This window comes from Bos taurus, chromosome 7 (assembly GCF_002263795.3).
Source record: "Bos taurus isolate L1 Dominette 01449 registration number 42190680 breed Hereford chromosome 7, ARS-UCD2.0, whole genome shotgun sequence".
NCBI lineage: Eukaryota > Metazoa > Chordata > Mammalia > Artiodactyla > Bovidae > Bos > Bos taurus.
In genome coordinates, this window is record NC_037334.1 from 55,259,115 (window position 1) to 55,279,820 (window position 20,706).

At 38.9% G+C, this 20,706-nt stretch overlaps 1 protein-coding gene across 1 annotated transcript; it reads right to left on the reverse strand.

Annotated features, from left to right (window-relative positions):
- Window positions 1-421: 421 nt before the first annotated feature.
- On the reverse strand, window positions 422-16,152 carry YIPF5 (Yip1 domain family member 5). The gene is given in 6 exon segments (NM_001034543.1): window positions 422-1,403; window positions 2,708-2,889; window positions 4,995-5,140; window positions 5,805-5,977; window positions 15,369-15,488; window positions 16,034-16,152. Coding segments are annotated over 5 exon segments (774 nt in total). The 5' UTR covers window positions 15,479-15,488; window positions 16,034-16,152; the 3' UTR covers window positions 422-1,240.
- Window positions 16,153-20,706: the final 4,554 nt, after the last annotated feature.

The following is a 20,706-nucleotide window of genomic DNA, read 5'->3' on the forward strand; positions in this document are numbered from 1 at the left end:
AAAAGAACTGAGAACATGTCAGCTTGGCATTTCTTTTTAGTCTGAAAGTCTCCTCTTAAAAAAAAAAAAAAAAGGCAATACTTCCTCCCAATAGGGCACCTTTCTCATAACTGATCTTTGTCCAAAATCAGAAGCAGTTTCTCCAGAAAAAGCCAATCAGTACACAAGATATAGTATTTCCTTATAGATTTTTTAAACAAGAGCATGACAACATTAATGAAGTTTAATACAAGAAAATAATGTTGTAACTCAAAACAAACTGCTTTTTGTTTAATCTCACTTTTTTTTTTGATTCTACACTAGATGACCACTATTCTTAAAGCTTAGAATAAATTGGGAATACAAGTCAAAACCAGAGCCTAATTAAATTAAATGGTACACCGAAAATCTTGGTTTGACAAAAGTAAACTCAACAACACCATTTAAATTAATTGGGAAAATTTTAATCAATAAGCATCAAACGCACTTTACACTGGGAACTGCAATACTGAAATCGTGACATTTTAAATATTTTCCTCAAAAAAGGTTAGTGATTATCTTTTTCCTGGGAAACATGGAAATCCAACTATAACATTAAAGTGGCCGGTCTAGGTCACTGTGTTTTAGTTAATGCTAATATTTAAACAGATATTCACATTCCATGCCTACAATAAGGTAGACTGTGAACTACCTGTATTGCTGAATTTTAGCCAAAATTCCATGAGATAATTTAGAGGAACGTCAAATTTCTGAAGTGCAAACTCATAAAACTTTACATTGGGATTGCTTTTTTGCTTCAATTGCATCTGACTTGACAAGACAGGCAAGTTTTCTTTCCTAATTCCTTGGAAAAATATTTCTCCAATAAGTCCTATGTCTTCTCTACTATGGATTGTTTTTAAGATATCAGCTCTGTGGTTAGTTTCCCACAGTTGATAAAAATCTATCAAAAACACCATGATATACAATTAGCAAGGGAAATAGTTGTTTTCCAAGGCTGCAGGAACAGGAAAGAAATAGCACTTCTTATTTGCATAAGCACAAACACCTTTTAAATCTAGTCATACTGCATAAATCCAATATAGTATTCAAAAGTTCTATAAAAATGAACAAAAGATACTTCTTTACTTCCACTGCTCCAAGAGTCAAACATTAGATCTGCATGAGAGTTGCACTGTAGCCATTTGCTGGTCCGGTTGAAGAGTTCAAAGTCCTTTTTGTTATTTGGCCCAATGATGTCCACATCCCAGATAAATTCAGTTCAAAAAACGGAAATTAGGGCGAAGACTCCGTATAACAAAGCACAGGGATATGCTACTAGAAGTTGCTGTCCTTCCATGGCTAATGCAGAAATAAAAATTTTGGAAGCAGAAAAACTACACCATCCAATAATTCCAGCAGTAAGAATGATTCCTACCATTCCTCTGTAACAGACAAAGAAAAATGGAGAGTGGAGAGAAAAAGCAGAAAATGAGATTAGTTATGTAAGAGTACTACCATAACCAATTCTTAAGTACTTAAAAATTAAATCACATGTAGATGTCTACAGAAATAACCAAGATCTTTCTTGAAATGCTGATGTATCTCAGTTAATTCAGTTATTTCACGTGATAGAAAGCTTATCTGTAACATATTTTGCTTCTTAATATAGCACAATTTCTCAAACTTGGCAGCACTGACATTTGGCCTGTGTGTGCTGCTGCTGTGAGGGCTGTTCTGTTCATCATTAGGACATTCAGCAGCATCCCTGGCCTCTAGCCATAAAATACCCATTGTACCCCTGCTCCTCCAGAGTTCTGACAACTGAAAGTATCTCCAGACATTGCAAAGTATCCCCCTGTAGCAAAACTGCCCCTGGCTGGAAAACACTGTTTTAGTAGAAACACTGTCTTTAAAATTCAAATATAAACATATCAATTTTAACAAATGAGAAGAGTGAAGCAGTTTCTACACTGAAAATCTGAAGCATTTGCATCCAAAACAGGGACACTGTGAGGCCATCACCCTTCCAAATCTCTAGTATCAGCTGATACATACTCTTCTCCTATGCCTTCTTTTCCACTCTAGGTATAACAAAGCTCAATCTTTCCTCCAGCACTAGCCAGAGGAGGGGACTGAACTACTGAGAGAGCATCTGTGCACTGGCCATGAGAAGCAACTTTATGAGCAGTAATATATACCCCTCTCTTTAATCCTTACTTAAAGTATTATTTTAAAATAACACAACTTTAAAGTTGTGTACAAGGATATTTGAGAACACAGTAGGCTAGAAACAGTCTCTTGACATAAAAAGTTCCAGTTTTAGTTAAGAAGCTTCTAAATAGAGAATATGCATTTATTATTCATTCACTTAGTATATGCCTGATATAGTTAAGAAATGAGATATTAAAAAAAAATCAAAGAGAAGGTAAGTATAATTTTAACAACCTGATCTCTTCCATGCAATATTTAAGCTAACAATCACCTGTGTTCAGTTTGTTTATGGACACTGGTAAGTTTACCTAAAACTACTGAAATTCCTTATGATATGGAAAGCAGAGATGGTATAAATGATTTTTAAATTTATTCTCACTTCCATTTTCATCACTGAAAAGTATGTAACACAGTCTTCATTTATAACAGCCACTATTTGTTTACTGAATCAGTGATTTACCTCCAACTGATAGTGAACTAAATTCTATTACACAGAATTGGTCAATCAACTCCCAAAATAAAGATCAGTACTTACTGCAAAGAAAATATCACTGCGAAGCTGGAAAGCAGGATCATAGGAAGAAGACAATATCCAAGGACACTTGCCACACAACCAAATGAAACACCAGTCATACTCATTAAGTTCAATAAACAAAACATTCCTAGGCATCCAATTGCACTGATCCCATATACGTAGCCAAACTGGATTTTCCCAGCCTATGGGTAACAAAAAGATGACATGTTAGAGGGCAAAGAAAGTTACTTTGGGCTTCTTTCACCTAAAATGGTACTTGTAGAAGAGATTTAATTTGTGAGGATTAAAATCCACAGAGGTGTCTATTCTTTATATAGGGAAGTAAAACAGTGAGCAGACTGCCTTTTCTCTTTCTTAAGAAATTTAAAGTACCCACCTCTCAACACACAGATACTCAGGATTTCATTTTCTAGCTACCATTTGACTTTGGCATAGAATTCAACAAATAAAGATATAAAACCATTGTAGAATCACCTCAAGTCATAGATTTCTAAAAAGAAATCTGGCTGATTTTAAGCAAATAAACTACCCAAACAAGATGGAAAGTCATTAAAATATTTGGATAGTAGCTAATATCACTTGAACACACCCAACTCCACCAAAATTGCCCTGAAACAACTTATTTTCATTGGCAGATATGGTCATAATCGTTTTAACAGCAGAAATAATTTCATCATTGACTTTGCTGCTGCTGCTGCTAAGTCGCTTCAGTTGTGTCCGACTTTGTGCGATCCCAGAAACAGCAGCCCACCAGGCTCCCCTGTCCCTGGGATTCTCCAGGCAAAAACAATGGAGTGGGTTGCCATTTCCTTCTCCAATGCGTGAAAGTGAAAAGCAAAAGTGAAGTCGCTCAGTTGTGTCCGACTCTTAACGACCCCATGGACTGCAGCCTACCGGGGTTTTTTCAGGCAAGAGTCCGTGGGATTTTTCAGGCAAGAGTACTGGAGTGGGTTGCCACTGCCTTCTCCTATCATTGACTTTATATGGGTGTTAAAGGAATTAGGAGAAAGGAAGCCAGGATAAGCAGGGAGCCAGGGTTCTGTGGGGAGGGGAGGAGAAAAGTAAAGTGATTAACTACTGAGCAAGAGGAATATAATGGAAGATATTTCTTCTTTCATTCTTTTTCCAAATTGTTGGTTGCTTTATACAGTTCTCTGACAAACAAGCAAAAACTTTAAAAATTTTCTGCTCTTACAAAAGACATCACTAAACAATCTTAGGACAATAAACATGAGCTTAATTGGAGTTAGTACTCTTAGTCACACTAAGTGAACAAACACTGCATTTAGGTCATGCTATCACTAAAATCAGTCTGTGGAAAAGCCTTTAAAAAGTTCTGGTTTGTCACACATCTGACATATGAAACTCAATTATGAAAATACCTCTACAGATTACATTAATGGAAAACTCCCTGGGATTTTTGTTAGAATCAATACTTGTTTGTAAATATCTGATTAAGAGTGTAAAAGTTTAAAAAGGTTTATTAATAATAATAAAATCTGACACCGGGTACAATGCATTAAAACTTTGAATCAGATCAGTTGCTCAGTCGTGTCCGACTCTTTGCGACCCCATGAATCACAGCACGCCAGGCCTCCCTGTCCATCACCAACTCCCGGTACCTTGAAAAGTATTCTCATATAACCTGTCTTAATCTCCAAAACAACCTTGTTAGGTGGGAGGCACACATGATTATTTATCAGAGGGAAGTGAAGGGTGAAATCAAGGGCAGATTAGAAGCACTGAGTTCATGCCTAGCTTTTCTGACTAAAAGTTCCATCTTTAATTCATTATATTGTTTCTCTCTTCTAATTCAGAAGAGGACATAAGATAAAATAAAACAAACATTAACAATTATATTTACAATTTCTCATTTTCAATATGCTTCAATATTCTTAGAGAGATGAGAGACAGAGACTAAAGCTTCTTGTCTTTTATTTATTCATTAAATATTAAAATAATATATAGGAAAGACCAGCACTTATGCAACAAAACACTACTCAAGGACAACTTAAAAAAAAAAGGAATTCTGATGAGCGACTAAAGCTACATGTTATTTATTAACAATTTTCCCTAATAATTGGACCACTTATTAGAACAAGAAATGATTTCTAAATATACCATATTATCAATGGTGAAGTGACAAATATGTATAAACTTAAAAATTCAACACCTTTTAAGACACATCAAAACTTGATGTAAAAGAAAAGTCTTAATAAAGGCTCTTGGTGGAATATTTAAATTCCATTCTTTAATCTCACACTGAGAGTTCCAACTAGAATCTTACCAGTAACAATGTAGCTCCAAAAGCAAGGCAAAAAACCATTGGTCCTGCCAAATCAGTCTCATTCATGATGCTGCCATCTGCTACCTTCAAGGGGTGTAAAACTGTGAGTGTTTTTTGCCAGATGTGGTCAAAATTGATACCCAATTCTAAAGAAAAAGAAAATAAGAAAGTCAATTAGGATTTGTGATATACTTTCAGTTTACCAGAATTTATGTTGTAACAGGGTGAAAAAAGAAAATGAAACAACCAGTATCAAAAAAGTGATCTAGCAACATCAGATGATATTATTTTAGTGAGTCCTCAATCCATCTTTACTGATTACAGTGCTTATTCCACAAATATCAAATCTCTGGTTTGGTGTTAGAAGAAGGTAAGGACATAATGAATCAGACACTGTGAGCTATGACTTTATAGCAAAGAATACACAGACAGCATTCATAGTAAAGGGCTCTATATCCGGGGCTTCAGAAACACAGGAGGCCCTGCGAAAACGTATACAAAACTATGTCTTCTATGTATATATGTGCATTTTTCTGAGAAGAGTATGCATAGCTTTCACTGGACTTCCAAAGGTTATCTTCCAAAGGTTACTTTGCTCACATACTGACATACTTTATTATCACTAATATAAAGATCTATTAAAAAAATCTGGTTCTTTCTGGCTCAGTGTTGTTTGAAATGAGTCACTTAGTAGAAACCTTTTTCCTACAACCTTATTCTTTTAAAGACAAGAGGAATTCCTCCAAACAAAGATTTACTTTCACCATCTGGATATTATAGAGTACTATCAAGAGTTGCAACCAACTGTACCTTCTAATAAAGGTGGTTCATCCTCAAAGTTGTTTCCATAGAATGGCTGAGGTGTAGTTGGAGTATATGTCTGAGTTGGCTGGAAAATCTGCCCGGTGTATGGCTGTTGTGGCTGCATCATGTCTGCGGGGACAAACCGGCCTTGGTGCGAGTAGTCATAGCCAGCATACTGTCTAAAAAGCCAAGTAAAGTAAACATGCCTCAGAATTATGTCAACACCCAAATCTGATATCCCTGACAGGCAGGAAATGTCATGCAATTTCCAGAATATCTACTTTGCCAGTTTTTATAAATGGTGGTTGAAATTAACTACTAAGATCAAGGTAATTATCTACAACAAGACAGATGGGTCATGGTAGAGAGTTCTGACAAAATGTGGTCCACTGGAGAAGGGAATGGCAAACCACTTCAGTACTCTTGCCTTGAGAACCCCATGAACAGTATGAAAAGGCAAAAAGATAGAACACTGAAAGATGAACTCCCCAGGTTGGTAGGTGCCCAACATGCTACTGGAGATCGGTGGAGAAATAACTCCAGAAAGAATGAAGAGACGGAGCCAAAGCAAAAACAATACCCAGCTGTGGATGTGACTGGTGATAGAAGCAAGGTCCGATGCTGTGAAGAGCAATATTGCATAGGAACCTGGAATGTCAGGTCCATGAATCAAGGCAAATTGGAAGTGGTCAAACAAGAGATGGCAAGAGTGAATGTCGACATTCTAGGAATCAGCGAACTGAAATGGACTGGAATGGGTGAATTTAACTCAGATGACCATTGTATGTACTACTGCAGGCAGGAATCCCTCAGAAGAAATGGAGTGGCCATCATGGTCAATAAAAGAGTCCAAAATGCAGTACTTGGATGCAATCTCAAAAACAACAGAATGATCTCTGTTCGTTTCCAAGGCAAACCATTCAATATCAGGGTAATCCAAGTCTATGCCCCGACCAGTAACGCTGAAGAAGCTGAAGTTGAACGGTTCTATGAAGACCTACAAGACCTTTTAGACCTAACACCCAAAAAAGATGTCCTTTTCATTATAGGGGACTGGAATGCAAAAGCAGGAAGTCAAGAAACACATGGAGGCAAATTTGGCCTTGGAGTACAGAATGAAGCAGGGAAAAGGCTCATACAGTTCTGCTAAGAGAATGCAATGATCATAGCAAACACCCTCTTCCAACACCACAAGAGAATGCTCTACACATGGACGTCACCAGATGGTCAACACCGAAATCAGATTGATGAGATTCTTTGTAGCCAAAGATGGAGAAGCTCTATACAGTCAGCAAAAACAAGACCGGGAGCTGACTGTGGCTCAGACCATGAACTCCTTAATGCCAAATTCAGACTGAAATTGAAGAAAGTAGGGAAAACCACTAGATCATTCAGGTATGACCTAAATCAAATCCCTTATGATTATACAGTGGAAGTGGGAAATAGATTTAAACGACTAGATCTGATAGAGTGCCTGATGAACTATGGATGGAGGTTCATGACATTGTACAGGAGACAGGGACCAAGACCATCCCCAAGAAAAAGAAATGCAGAAAAGCAAAATGGCTGAGGAGGCCTTACAAATAGCTGAGAAAAGAAGAGAAGTGAAAAGCAAAGGAGAAAAGGAAAGATATACCCATTTGAAGGCAGGGCTCCAAAGAATAGCAAGGAGAGATAAGAAAGCCTTCCTCAGCAGTCAATGCAAAGAAATAGAGGAAAACAATAGAATAGGAAAGACTACAGATCTCTTCAAGAAAATTAGAGATATCAAGGGAACATTTCATGCAAAGATGGGCTCAATAAAGGACAGAAATGGTATGGACCTAACAGAAGCAGAAGATATTAAGGAGAGGTGGCAAGAATACACAGAAAAACTGTACCGAAAAGATCTTTATGACCCAGATGATCACAATGGTGTGATCACTGACCTAGAGCCAGACATCCTGGAATGTGAAGTCAAGTGTGCCTTCAGAAGCATCACTATGAACAAAGCTAGTGGAGGTGATGGAATTCCAGTTGAGCTATTTCAAATCCTACAAAGATGATGCTGTGAAAGTGCTGCACTCAATATGCCAGCAAATTGGGAAAACTCAGCAGTGGCCATAGGACTGGAAAAGGTCAGTTTTCATTCCAATGCCAAAGAAAGGCAATGCCAACGAATATTCAAACTACCGCATAATTGCAGTAATCTCACACGCTAGTAAAGTAATGGTCAAAATTCTCCAAGCCAGGCTTCAACAGGATGTGAACTGTGAAATTCCAGATATTCAAGCTGGTTTTAGAAAAGGCAGAGGAACCAGAGATCAAGTTACCTACATCTGCTGGATCATCAAAAAAGCAAGAGAGTTCCAGAAAAACATCTACTTTTGCTTTATTGACTATGCCGAAGCCTTTGACTGTGTGGTTTACAACCAACTGTGGAAAATTTGAGAGATGGGACTACCTGACCACCTAACCTGCCTCTTGAGAAATATGTATGCAAGTCAAGAAGCAACAGTTAGAAATGGACATGGAACAACAGACTGGTTCCAAATAGGGAAAGGAGTATGTCAAGGCTGTATATTATCACCCTGCTTATTTAACTTATATGCAGAGTACATCATGAGAAACGCTGGGCTGGAAGAAGCACAAACTGGAATCAAGATTGCCAGGAGAAATATCAGTCACCTCAGATATGCAGATGACACCACCTTTATGGCAGAAAGCAAAGAACTAAAGAGCCTCTTGATAAAAGTGAAAGAGGAGAGTGAAAAAGGTGGCTTAAAACTCAACATTCAGAAAACTAAGATCATGGCATCCAGTCCCATCACTTCATGGCAAATAGATGGGGAAACAGCGGAAATAGTGGCAGATTTTATTTTTTTGGCTCCAAAATCACTGCAGATGGTGACTGCAGCCATGATATAAAAAGATACTTACTCCCTGGAAGGAAAGTTATGACCAACCTAGAGGGCATATTAAAAAGCAGAGACATTACTTTGTCAACAAATGTCAAGGCTATGGTTTTTCCAGTAGTCATGTATGGATGTGACTGTTGGACTATAAAGAAAGCTGAGTTCTGAAGAAGGAATGCTTTTGAGTATGTTATTTTTTGCAAGTGCCTAAACGTCTTTAAGAAAAATCATCGATTTCAAACAGTGAAAAATAAGCATCTTTCTTGTGAAAGCTTTCTGAATATAACAGAACATAATTAACATAATTATGTTAATTAATTTAGTTCTTTTAATTTTTTAAAGTAAATGTACACTTATTATATCTGTTGCTATGTACTGTAACAAATCTTACACTTTAGAAGCGGACCTTGCTATGGCTTTTTTAGTGATGAAAAAAACTGAAGAATATTGAAGTGGAACAGAAGAATATTGAAGCAATAGCTTTTAATGATCTGTTTCACCACGTTTGGAAAAATACGACCTATCTATCAGTGGGACTAATTCAATTACACAGTAAGAAATAAAGAAGGAATTATTTTAAAGGTAAGACATTTTAAAAATGAGAGCTGAGATGCCTTAGAGATCTTTTAGTCTCTAATTCTCTTTAAAAATTTATAGTCGCTTTTTCAAAAATATAAAAACCTAATGACCTCATTATTACTTGAGATTTTAAAGTTAAATCTAATTTTTAAATTAACTGAACATTTTGATTAAAATCAAATCAAAGGTGGAATTCCTTGGTGATACAGAGGATGGGAGATTCGCCTGCTGATGCAGGGGATACTGGGCTCGATCCCTGGTCTGGGAAGACTGAATGTGCTGAAGAGCAACTAGGCCCACAGGCCTCAACTACTGAGCCCAAGTGTGCCCAGAGCCTGTGTTCTGCAACCAGAGAAGCCACCGCAGTAAGAAGTTCGTGCACTGCAACAAAGAGTAACTCCTGCTCGCTGCAACTAGTGAAAGCCTACCTGCAACAACGAAGATCCAGTGCAACCAAAAATTGATTAATTTAAAAAACCAAGAATAAATTAAAATTTCAACTACACATAGCTCATATTCTGTCTTATCATGCTAGTCCAATACATGCTTAAAAATACTATTATTTTTCTGGCTATAAAATATACTGATAGAATGCACTGCAGCAATATTTTAATGGCAAAAAACAGAAACCAAAACAATATAAATATATATCTGTAACTACACTGTGACATGGGCATAGATTATTATGCATCTGTTAAACAGAATGAGGCAGTTTTGTAGGTACTCGAAAGAAATGATAATCAAAAACATTTAGTGGAGGAGAAAAAACACTAATATTCAGGAACTCCTCTGGTGGTCCAGGGGTTAAGACTGCAGTGCAGGTTCCAACCTCTCGTCCTCGTCAGAGAACTAAGAGCCTGCATGCCATTCAGTGTGGCCAAAAAACGCATAAATAAATAAATTAAAATTTTAAAACAGAAAAAAAACTAATAAGCAGAATAGTACACATTATATGCACCCACTGTGACTATGCTTTTTAGAATATACATGCACATCTAAGTATACGTGTGTTTTATATACATATACATTATATACATAATTATATAGGTAAAGGGACCCAAAAACAGGTGAAGTAAGACACTTAATTTTCAGACAAAAATCCTATATAGTTATTATTTGTTGAAATTCATTAACTCTAAAATGTTATATATAATATATAGCTATGGAAATTTCCCAAAACATACATCATAACTTTTTGAATAGTACTGTGTAAAGTGTTTAATGTAAATTGCCTCACATTATTCTCACTACTCTAGAAGGTTAATTTTATCATCCTCTTCATTACCAAAATGTGTAAACTGATATTTGGGTTATCCACAGTGGTGCAAGGATTCAAAACCAGACTTTATAATTCCAGTAGCTAACTCTTATAACAACTGTAATAAAAATCACCTTCAAATCCTGACATCAAAATGTTATTTTTTTTTCTGTATATGCATTTCCCCAGTCATTTTGGTATGCAAATACTTTGATTACTATTTACTTACTTACTTACTTATACACACACATATACACACACAACCCCCACGGGGCTAGCTGGCTGAATTAGGATAAGAGCACACATCTTCTAATTTAGTAGAATATGCTATAGTGCCATCTCTCTAAGAATGTATCATAAATTCACCTCAGAGTTCATGGAACAAGTAGAAAAGCTCCATATGGAGGTTTGTACAATCTGCATAAACAGATTGTATTTTATTCTCTTTCTTCAGGGAGAGAAAGACAGAGAATATAAATGTGTATGCAAGAGAAAAAACAAAAAGAATGACATAAACCCATGGTTCTCAAACTCCTTGATCTTAGAACCCATTATACTCTTAAAATTTGTTATTGAGAACTCCTAAAATTTTTTATGTGGGTAACATCTATCAATATTTTTTCATTTTAGAAATTAAAACAGAAATGTTTAAAATACTTATTAACATGTTAAAGTAAGATTAAATCTATTATATGTTACCATAAACTTTTTTAAATGAAAAAGCTTTTTCAAGGCAGCTGAAAATTCTTATATTTGCCTCTGTAATCATTCTGTTGTGTGATGTACCATTTACTTGAAGTATCTGAAGAAAATCTATTGTTGCAGACATGTGGTTGGAAAATAGAGTGAAATCTTTTCAGATTATCATTAATATTCTTTCTGATACATCAAAGCACAGAGCAAAGTCATAGTTTTTTAAACTTAACTTGCAATGTGGCAACTGGAAAGAATGTTAATGAACTGTCTTGTACTTTGACTGGATCCTTTCTTTACTCATGTATATAATTTTGTAACATCATGCCTTGGCCATTTAGAAAATATTAATATGAGTTATGCAGATGTTCCAAATATAGACTCACTTAATATGAAATATATGTATATAAATTATATTTGTTAATATTATCACTGATCTCATCAGAAAATAATTACTGGGAAGCTGACAAGTTCACAGTGATGGATACAAGTTTTTCAAAATGCTTATTTTTGCCTGAAAATGTGAATCTGATCATTGGCCCCACATACTGTCAACTGCTTTCCTTGAAGTAACAGGTCACTTCATTCATTTTTGAGAAATTATTCAAGTCTGAATAACCATAGTTTGTCTGTCAGCTGTTCTTTCCAAAAAAAGGTTTCCATGAAAAAGTGGCTGATTCAGCTTGTGACTCAAAACTGCATAGGTGCTTTCCCTAGAGATAATTATTATACTTTAGTATGAAGTAGAAGTGCTTTAGAACTGTTTCCCATTTTGTCACATAGAACATTTTAAAAATGTATATGGGTCAGGGTCAAGGGTCAGGATTTAAAACAATAATTCTCACAGCTTCACCAAGGATATCTTTACATGAAATGGCTTCACTCACCCCCAACAAGTATGTGATAAAGAATACAATGATTACTAGAACAATTTGATGCCACTGTCTTGATTCACATTTAGGTACCAGCAGTTTTACCAATCATTGCTTTTGCAACATCAGTGCAAATGCCAACACACCTAAAAAGGTATAAAATGTCTCACTGTGTGTGTGTTAACCACTCAGTCATGTCCCACTTTGCGACCCCATGGACTGTAGTCCTCCAGACTCCTCTGTCCGTGGGGATCCTCCAGGCAAGAGTACTAGAGTGGGTAGCCATGTCCTTCTCCAGAGGACCTTGCCGACCCAGGGATCGAACCTGGGTCTCTGGCATTGCAGGCAGCTTCTTCACCATCTGAGCCACCACGGAAGATCAAAATGTCTCACTACTATTACAAAAACAGTTTTGATCTTTCAAAACCTCCTGGAAGGATCTCAAGGACACTCTGGGATCTGTAGACAACACTTCAGAACCACTGATACAGACCCATAAATTTCATGTAAGGAAGAGAAATAATGCAAGCAAATAAGAGCTTTAAATGTGGCACTATTATTCCTTCATCAAATGAAAGACAATACCATGGAATTTTATACTTTCCCTTTTCCGGCAGGATCTGCTCAGGAAAATTCCTGACTCACTCCTACTCATTTTAAACTAAAACATAATATGGTAGACATGACCTTTACAGACTAAATCAACACTTCTACAGCAGGAAAAGTAGCAGATGAAACCAATGCCCTCATAAGCACTCAGTATCAACAACAAAGACAAAGCCTCTTAACATACTGGGTTGACAACTTAAGCTGATCAAAATCCATAGGTAGTCCATAAAGGTATTATCAGTTAAAGACGAAAAAATACTAGCTTTCAGTGCTTTAAAAAATACATAGTTGGTATTTCTATATATTTCATATACATATATATAATACAATGTCTAATAAGATGTTCATAAAACTCAGCAAATTGAGATCAAAGGTCCTTTTATTTTTTGGGTTTATTTTTTGTTATATGAATGTAAAGTACCCATAGTGGAAACTATGCAAAATGTTAAAATTGACTTCATAGGGCAAATGTAGAACTATGAACTAATAATAACCCAAGTCAAACTTGAAGACAATTCAAGTCAGATTATACCTGAACCTGCATTTTCATCCACAGAGAGAGAGAAAAGTTAGCTGACCTTTGTTACCTAGTTGACGTAACAAAGTATTATTTGATAAACTGAGATAAACATAAAAATGTCATTAAGGGGCAGATCCAATTGAAGGCTCAATAAAGAAGAGCTCAATTACTCTTAAAGTTCAGAAACTCAGTTATTACTGCTAACACACTTGTCTTATTTTTCTCAGCAATATCTATAAATTCGTATTTATTAATTGGCAGTAACATTTATATAAGCACCTGGAATAAAACTTCTTTACAAGCACTGAAGCAATGCTTAGCAGTACATGATTTTTGCTGAGATGGAACTGTAAGCATAGTTAGCAACAGCATATCTAAAACAACTGCTCTATGGAGAACTGAAGTGAGATGCTAAGTGTACAGAGACGATAAGTTACACCTTTGAGAGATGCTAACAAGGACAGAAAGATAGAAACATAAGAAAGGCAGAGATACATTTTCACTTGAAATCTAAGTGGAATAATTCTGTTGAGTTTAAACAATATCAATGGTTAAAAATACACCCAGGTCCACATACAGAGACAGGTTTTCCAAAGCCCTATTGCAGCACTCCAGCCATTCTTACATTAATCTGCCCTGTCATACACTGAACAATCACAAAAAAATACATATTTAGGTAAATGAATGGAGATTTCTCAACAGATTTTCTCCAATCCTGACCAATTAACTGATAAAAAGAGATAAACCGTCAATGGTATTATGTAATTTAGAATTAACAGAAAGAAGAAAAAGTGATTCAGAGATAGAGATTATTATTTACATGCTCACTTCCACTGTTTACTGTGTTAAGTTTTAGCGGAAAAAAGCTTTACAATGTACCAAAATAAGCAGATTCCAGGTTTCTTTTGTTTTTGCTTTTGTAAAAAGTATAGCCTATACAAGACAAACCACACTGTGTTAATTTCAAGACGACCTAATACTAATGCTTCTTTCAGACTAGATACACACCCTTTACATGCCCTCATCCTGGGACAGTCTTCATGGTTTTTAATTCAGGGTCCATATGCACATTAGTTAACACATGAACCGTCTGGACGTTATACACACATTAATACAGATGTCTGACTGCAAACGTGGATTTCTCAGAAACAGGCCCCTAGTTTGGTTCAGATTCTCTAAGGGATCCTGGACCATCTAAAAATGGTTAAGTAACCCTGGTATAAGAAACTCCTTCACTAAAAGGGAGGCTGAGAAGGTTAATCTTAATGACCGAAGAAACTAGGATGGAAATGGTAACTCACTTCAGTGTCCTTGCCGGGGAGGTCCCATGGACAGAAGTGCCTGGTGGGCTACAGTCCATGGGGCTGTAAAGAGTTGGACATGACTGAAAGAATGAACACACAAGAAACTAAGAATATGATGTCCTAGAAGAGACTGGTAAAAACCCTTCCTTTCCCCTCCCCCTCCACAAACACCAGAAACTATGGAAAAAATACATTTTTTGTTGTTGTTTTTGTTTTTTCAACAGTTCAGGACTGGAAGGTTTTGAGTCTCTGACCCTGCGCCTCCCTCCTTCAATCTGCAACTGGAAAGTTGCGAGTACTGACTGACCAAAAGTTTTGGTGTGAGAAGTAATAAAAGTGATTATCAGTTGCTATATGAAAACTACCTGATGAATCATAGTAGGGAGCTTACACTGTTCAACAGCGTCACTGGGTGCTTTCAGTTAACAATCGATACACTCTGAAAACTGGACTGATTTAACTACTAACGAAGCTGTCAAAAGATTTTAATTTTTAACTACTCTTGTGGTCTAAACAGCCTATCTCTAGCTACTTTACACTCCTACCCGTACCCTAAATGATGTTCAAATACTGTACTAGAAAAAGGTTCTTCAAACAATCTATTTTGCCACTCATGGCACATGTGAGTATTTTGCAGAAAACACCAAATTCTAAAGAGGATAATGTCGTCCGACCCAAACAAGTGTCAAGATCTCTCCGGAGGCAGGAGGATTATGTATGAAACGTCACATTCCTGATAAGCAACTTGTTCCCACATTCAGTATTAGGCAGAACCAAACATTCAGGGTAGGTGCTTTCACTGCAATCTCGACAAAACAAATGGTCAAAGTTGAAATGTTACTTGCTATAGGGTCCTCCACTTCCTCCATAATCGTAGGACTGCTGTGACTGGTCATCGATGCTGTAACTTGTCTGGTAGAAATCCGTGTTTAAATTATCAAAGCCTGACATTGCAAATGATCTGCAACAGAAAAGAAATGGCAAAGACAGTTTATGCCCAAGGACCTCCTGAATTCGATCCAGACAATTTACTTAAGCGAATACCCTCAGAAGGCGGCAAATAATTCTTCTAGAATTTAGGGTTGCAGCATTTGGAAGGTGGGTCGCGGGGTGGGGTGTGCTAAAGAAATGTCTCTAAGTCAAGGCCCAGGAAGACACCTCCACTTCGAGAGGCTGATTAAGCCCTGGATAGGGGTGGCGATGCGGGAGGCGGGCGGGGGGAGGGGGGCGGGTGGTTCTGTGGGGTCTAAAATACCACCACCAACAAAGATGATTCGTCACCTCGGGATAGGGCTTTACAGCTTAAAACACGACAGCCTCTTTGCAAAATAAGGCCTGGGCCGGCCGGGAATGCACACAGTCTCGCAGGATCCGCGTCAGCAAGGCCCGAAAGGGAGGGAGGGTCGGAGAGAAAGGACCCGGGCGCGGCGCCAAGCGGCGGCCAGGAGCCGCCCTTCCCAGGTGCGGGGAGAAATCGAACATCATGCCACAGAACTGGGCACTCACCAAACGGGGAGGCAGCGGCGGCGGCGGTAGCTCTGGTAGCCCCCCAAGCCCCCCAAACTCAGCTAAGGACCCTGTACCGGACCGGTTGCTACGTGTCAGAAGGGCAAAGAACTGCTTCCGGGGCACGCCCGCTCGCGCAGGCGTGTTGGCAGACTTTGGGCTCGGGTTGGAGGTTGGAGGGCGGAGGGCGGAGGGCGGAGGGCGGGGGGTGGGGGTTAGCGGGGCGGTAAATGCGCTGTGGAGCATGCGCAGTATCGGCCAACTAATTCCGTGGCGGACATACGGAAAGAGGGGAAAACTTCTGGCAAGCTTGTTAGCGGTGGAGGCAGAAAGGCGCAGGCACAGCAATTGTTGCTTACTACTTCATTGGAAGGACTGATGTTGAAGCTGAAACTCCAACACTTTGGCCACCTGATGCGAAGAGCTGACTCATTTGAAAAGACCCTGATGCTGGGAAAGATTGAGGGCAGGAGGAGAAGGGGACAACAGAGGATGAGATGGTTGGATGGCATCACAGACTCAGTGGACATGGGTTTGGGTGGACTCCGGGAGTTTGTGATGTACAGGGGGCGCTGGCGTGCTGCAGTCCATGGGGTCGCAAAGAGTCGGACACGACTGAGCGACTGAACTTCAGAATAATTGCTTTGTAGACCGTGGAAACACAGATACACACACTAACCCCAAATGAGACAAACAAAAATAAAGAAATAAAAAGAAACATATTTCCTGCAAACAAAATAACAAAAAGACATAAACTATTAAAAAAAAAAAAAAAAGGAGTATACTTTAGAAAGAGAAGAGAAGCTACCCTTTGAGATTTTATGCTCCATAAAGAATTTCTGAAATTGCTCATTCAATTATGTAATTTATCACCTTCTACAAATAATTTGATAATTGATTGATGTATGTACCATCTGCTCAGTGGTAAAGAATCTGCCTGCCAATACAGGAGACATAGGAGACTTGGGGTTCCATCCCTGGGTTGGGAAGATCCCCTGGAGGAGGAAATGGCAACTCGATCCAGTAATCTTGCCTGGAAATTTCCATGGACAGAGAACCCTGGTGGGCCTTAGTCCTGACTGAGTGAGCACACACACACACACATACACACACACCCCATCTGCAGAATTCTAGGTAGAATTACTATATCCCGATTTGCTAGAGACAACCTCAGTTGTCCCATTCTAACCCTGCTTTTTCCAGTATAATTATTAATTTTGTTCCCTTTTCATTTTCAAAAATATTAGTGTGGCTGATCAATTATATGTTGTACTCTCTTTAAGCTTCACTACCTAGGAAGCAGTTTCTAGTTACCAACAATGTGCATTAATGTATTACTTCATTTACTTAGTGATCTTACTGAAAAAAATTCTGGTCTGTTTATTGTGATGTTTCCACTTTTTTCCTGTCCAAAAGAGATATTACTCTCAAACTTGAACAAAATACAAGAATATGAGAGTTAAAAATTACTTGCTTATGAATGAATTGTTAGATAAAGATGTTACTCAACTTCTGCTTCTGTCCATGAGAGTAATTACTATATTTACTGATTTTCTTTCTGCTTAAATCCTGGCCCCAAATGAGAAGCCAAGCAAGAAAATTATTATATGATTAAATTTTCCTTATTGTTTGTTCAGTAGCCTGCAGAAGCCCCTTGGGGATTCTGAGAATATCAATCAATTTCATAGCTAGTAATGAGGTCAGGGGCAGCGGCCCAGAGTACCAGACTGCGACGGCCCAGGAGCGGCCTAGAGGAGCTACCCCACATCCGAGGTCGGGGGGCCGGCGAAGAGAGGAGTTACCCCGCATCCGTGGTCAGGGGCGGTGGCCGGGAGGAGATACCCCACGCCCCTAAGCCCAAGGCCAGGGGCGACGGGTGGGAGGAGCTACCACACGCCCCCATGCCCGAGGCCAGGGCCGGCAGCCAGGAGGAGCAACCCCACGCTGGAGGCCAGGGGCGGTGGCCGGGAGGACCAACCCCACGTCCAAGGAGCTGTGGCTATGCGGGCGCAGAAGGGCCTAGAGGAGCTATCCCACGTTGAAGGTCAGGAAGGGCGGCGGTGAGGAGATACCCCTCGTCCAAGGTAAGGAGCAATGGCTGCGCTTTGCTGGAGCAGCCGTGCAGAGATACCCCACGGCCAAGGTAAGAGAAACCCAAGTAAGACGGTAGGTGTTGCAAGAGGGCATCAGAGGGCAACCACACTGAAACCATACTCACAGAAAACTAGTCAATCTAATCACACTAGGACCACAGCCTTGTCTAACTCAATGAAACTAAGCCATGCCCGTGGGGCAACCCAAGATGGGCGGGTCATGGTGGAGAGATCTGACAGAATGTGGTCCACTGGAGAAGGGAATGGCAAACCACTTTAGTATTCTTGCCTTGAGAACCCCATGAACAATATTAAAAGGCAAAATGATAGGATACTGAAAGAGAAACTCCCCAGGTCAGTAGGTGCCCAATATGCTACTGGAGATCAGTGGAGAAATAACTCCAGAAAGAATGAAGGGATGGAGCCAAAGCAAAAACAATACCCAGCTGTGGATGTGACTGGTGATAGAAGCAAGGTCCGATGCTGTGAAGAGCAATATTGCATAGGAACCTGGAATGTCAGGTCCATGAATCAAGGCAAATTGGAAGTGGTCAAACAAGAGATGGCAAGAGTGAATGTCGACATTCTAGGAATCAGCGAACTGAAATGGACTGGAATGGGTGAATTTAACTCAGATGACCATTGTATGTACTACTGCAGGCAGGAATCCCTCAGAAGAAATGGAGTGGCCATCATGGTCAATAAAAGAGTCCAAAATGCAGTACTTGGATGCAATCTCAAAAACGACAGAATGATCTCTGTTCGTTTCCAAGGCAAACCATTCAATATCAGGGTAATCCAAGTCTATGCCCCGACCAGTAACGCTGAAGAAGCTGAAGTTGAACGGTTCTATGAAGACCTACAAGACCTTTTAGACCTAACACCCAAAAAAGATGTCCTTTTCATTATAGGGGACTGGAATGCAAAAGCAGGAAGTCAAGAAACACCTGGAGTAACAGGCAAATTTGGCCTTGGAATATGGAATGAAGCAGGGCAAAGACTGATAGAGTTTTGCCAAGAAAATGCACTGGTCATAACAAACACCCTCTTCCAACAACACAAGAGAAGACTCTATACATGGACATCACCAGATGGTCAACACCGAAATCAGATTGATTATATTCTTTGCAGCCAAAGATGGAGAAGCTCTATACAGTCAGCAAAAACAAGACCAGGAGCTGACTGTGGCTCAGACCATGAATTCCTTATTGCCAAATTCAGACTTAAATTGAAGAAAGTAGGGAAAACCACTAGACCATTCAGGTATGACCTAAATCAAATCCCTTATGATTATACAGTGGAAGTGAGAAATAGATTTAAGGGCCTAGATCTGATAGATAGAGTGCCTGATGAACTATGGACTGAGGTTCATGACATTGTACAGGAGACAGGGATCAAGACCATTCCCATAGAAAAGAAATGCAAAAAAGCAAAATGGCTGTCTGAGGAGGCCTTACAAAATAGCTGTGAAAAGAAGAGAAGTGAAAAGCAAAGGAGAAAAGGAAAGATATAAAATATAAACATCTGAATGCAGAGTTCCAAAGAATAGCAAGAACAGATAAGAAAGCCTTCTTCAGCGATCAATGCAAAGAAATAGAGGAAAACAACAGAATGGGAAAGACTAGGGATCTCTTCAAGAAAATCAGAGATACCAAAGGAACATTTCATGCAAAGATGAGCTCAATAAAGGACAGAAATGGTATGGACCTAACAGAAGCATAAGATATTAAGAAGAGATGGCAAGAATACACAGAAGAACTGTACAAAAAAAGATCTTCATGACCCAGATAATCAGGATGATGTGATCACTGACCTACAGCCAGACATCCTGGAATGTGAAGTCAAATGGGCCTTAGAAAGCTTCACTACAAACAAAGCTAGTGGAGGTGATGGAATTCCAGTTGAGCTACTCCAAATCTTGAAAGATGATGCTGTGAAAGTGCTGCACTCAATATGTCAGCAAATTTGGAAAACTCAGCAGTGGCCACAGGACTGGAAAAGGTCAGTTTTCATTCCAATCCCAAAGAAAGGCAATGCCAAAGAATGCTCAAACTACCACACAATTGCACTCATCTCACATGCTAGTAAAGTAATGCTCAAAATTCTCCAAGCCAGGCTTCGGCAATATGTGAACTGTGAACTTCTTGATGTTCAAGCTGGTTTAGAAAAAGCAGAGGAACCAGAGATCAAATTGCCAACATCTGCTGGATCATCAAAAAAGTGAGATTTCCAGAAAAACATCTATTTCTGCTTTATTGATTATGCCAAAGCCTTTGACTATGTGGATCACAATAAACTGTGGGGAATTCTGAAAGAGATGAGAATACCAGACCACCTGACCTGCCTCCTGAGAAATCTGTATGCAAGTCAAGAAGCAACAGTTAGAACTGGACATGGAACAACAGACTGGTTCCAAATAGGAAAAGGAGTACGTCAAGGCTGTATATTGTCACCCTGCTTATTTAACTTCTATGCAGAGTACATCATGAGAAACGCTGGGCTGGAGGAAGCACAAGCTGGAATCAAGATTGCCAGGAGAAATATCAATAACCTCAGATCTGCAGATGACACCACTCTTAT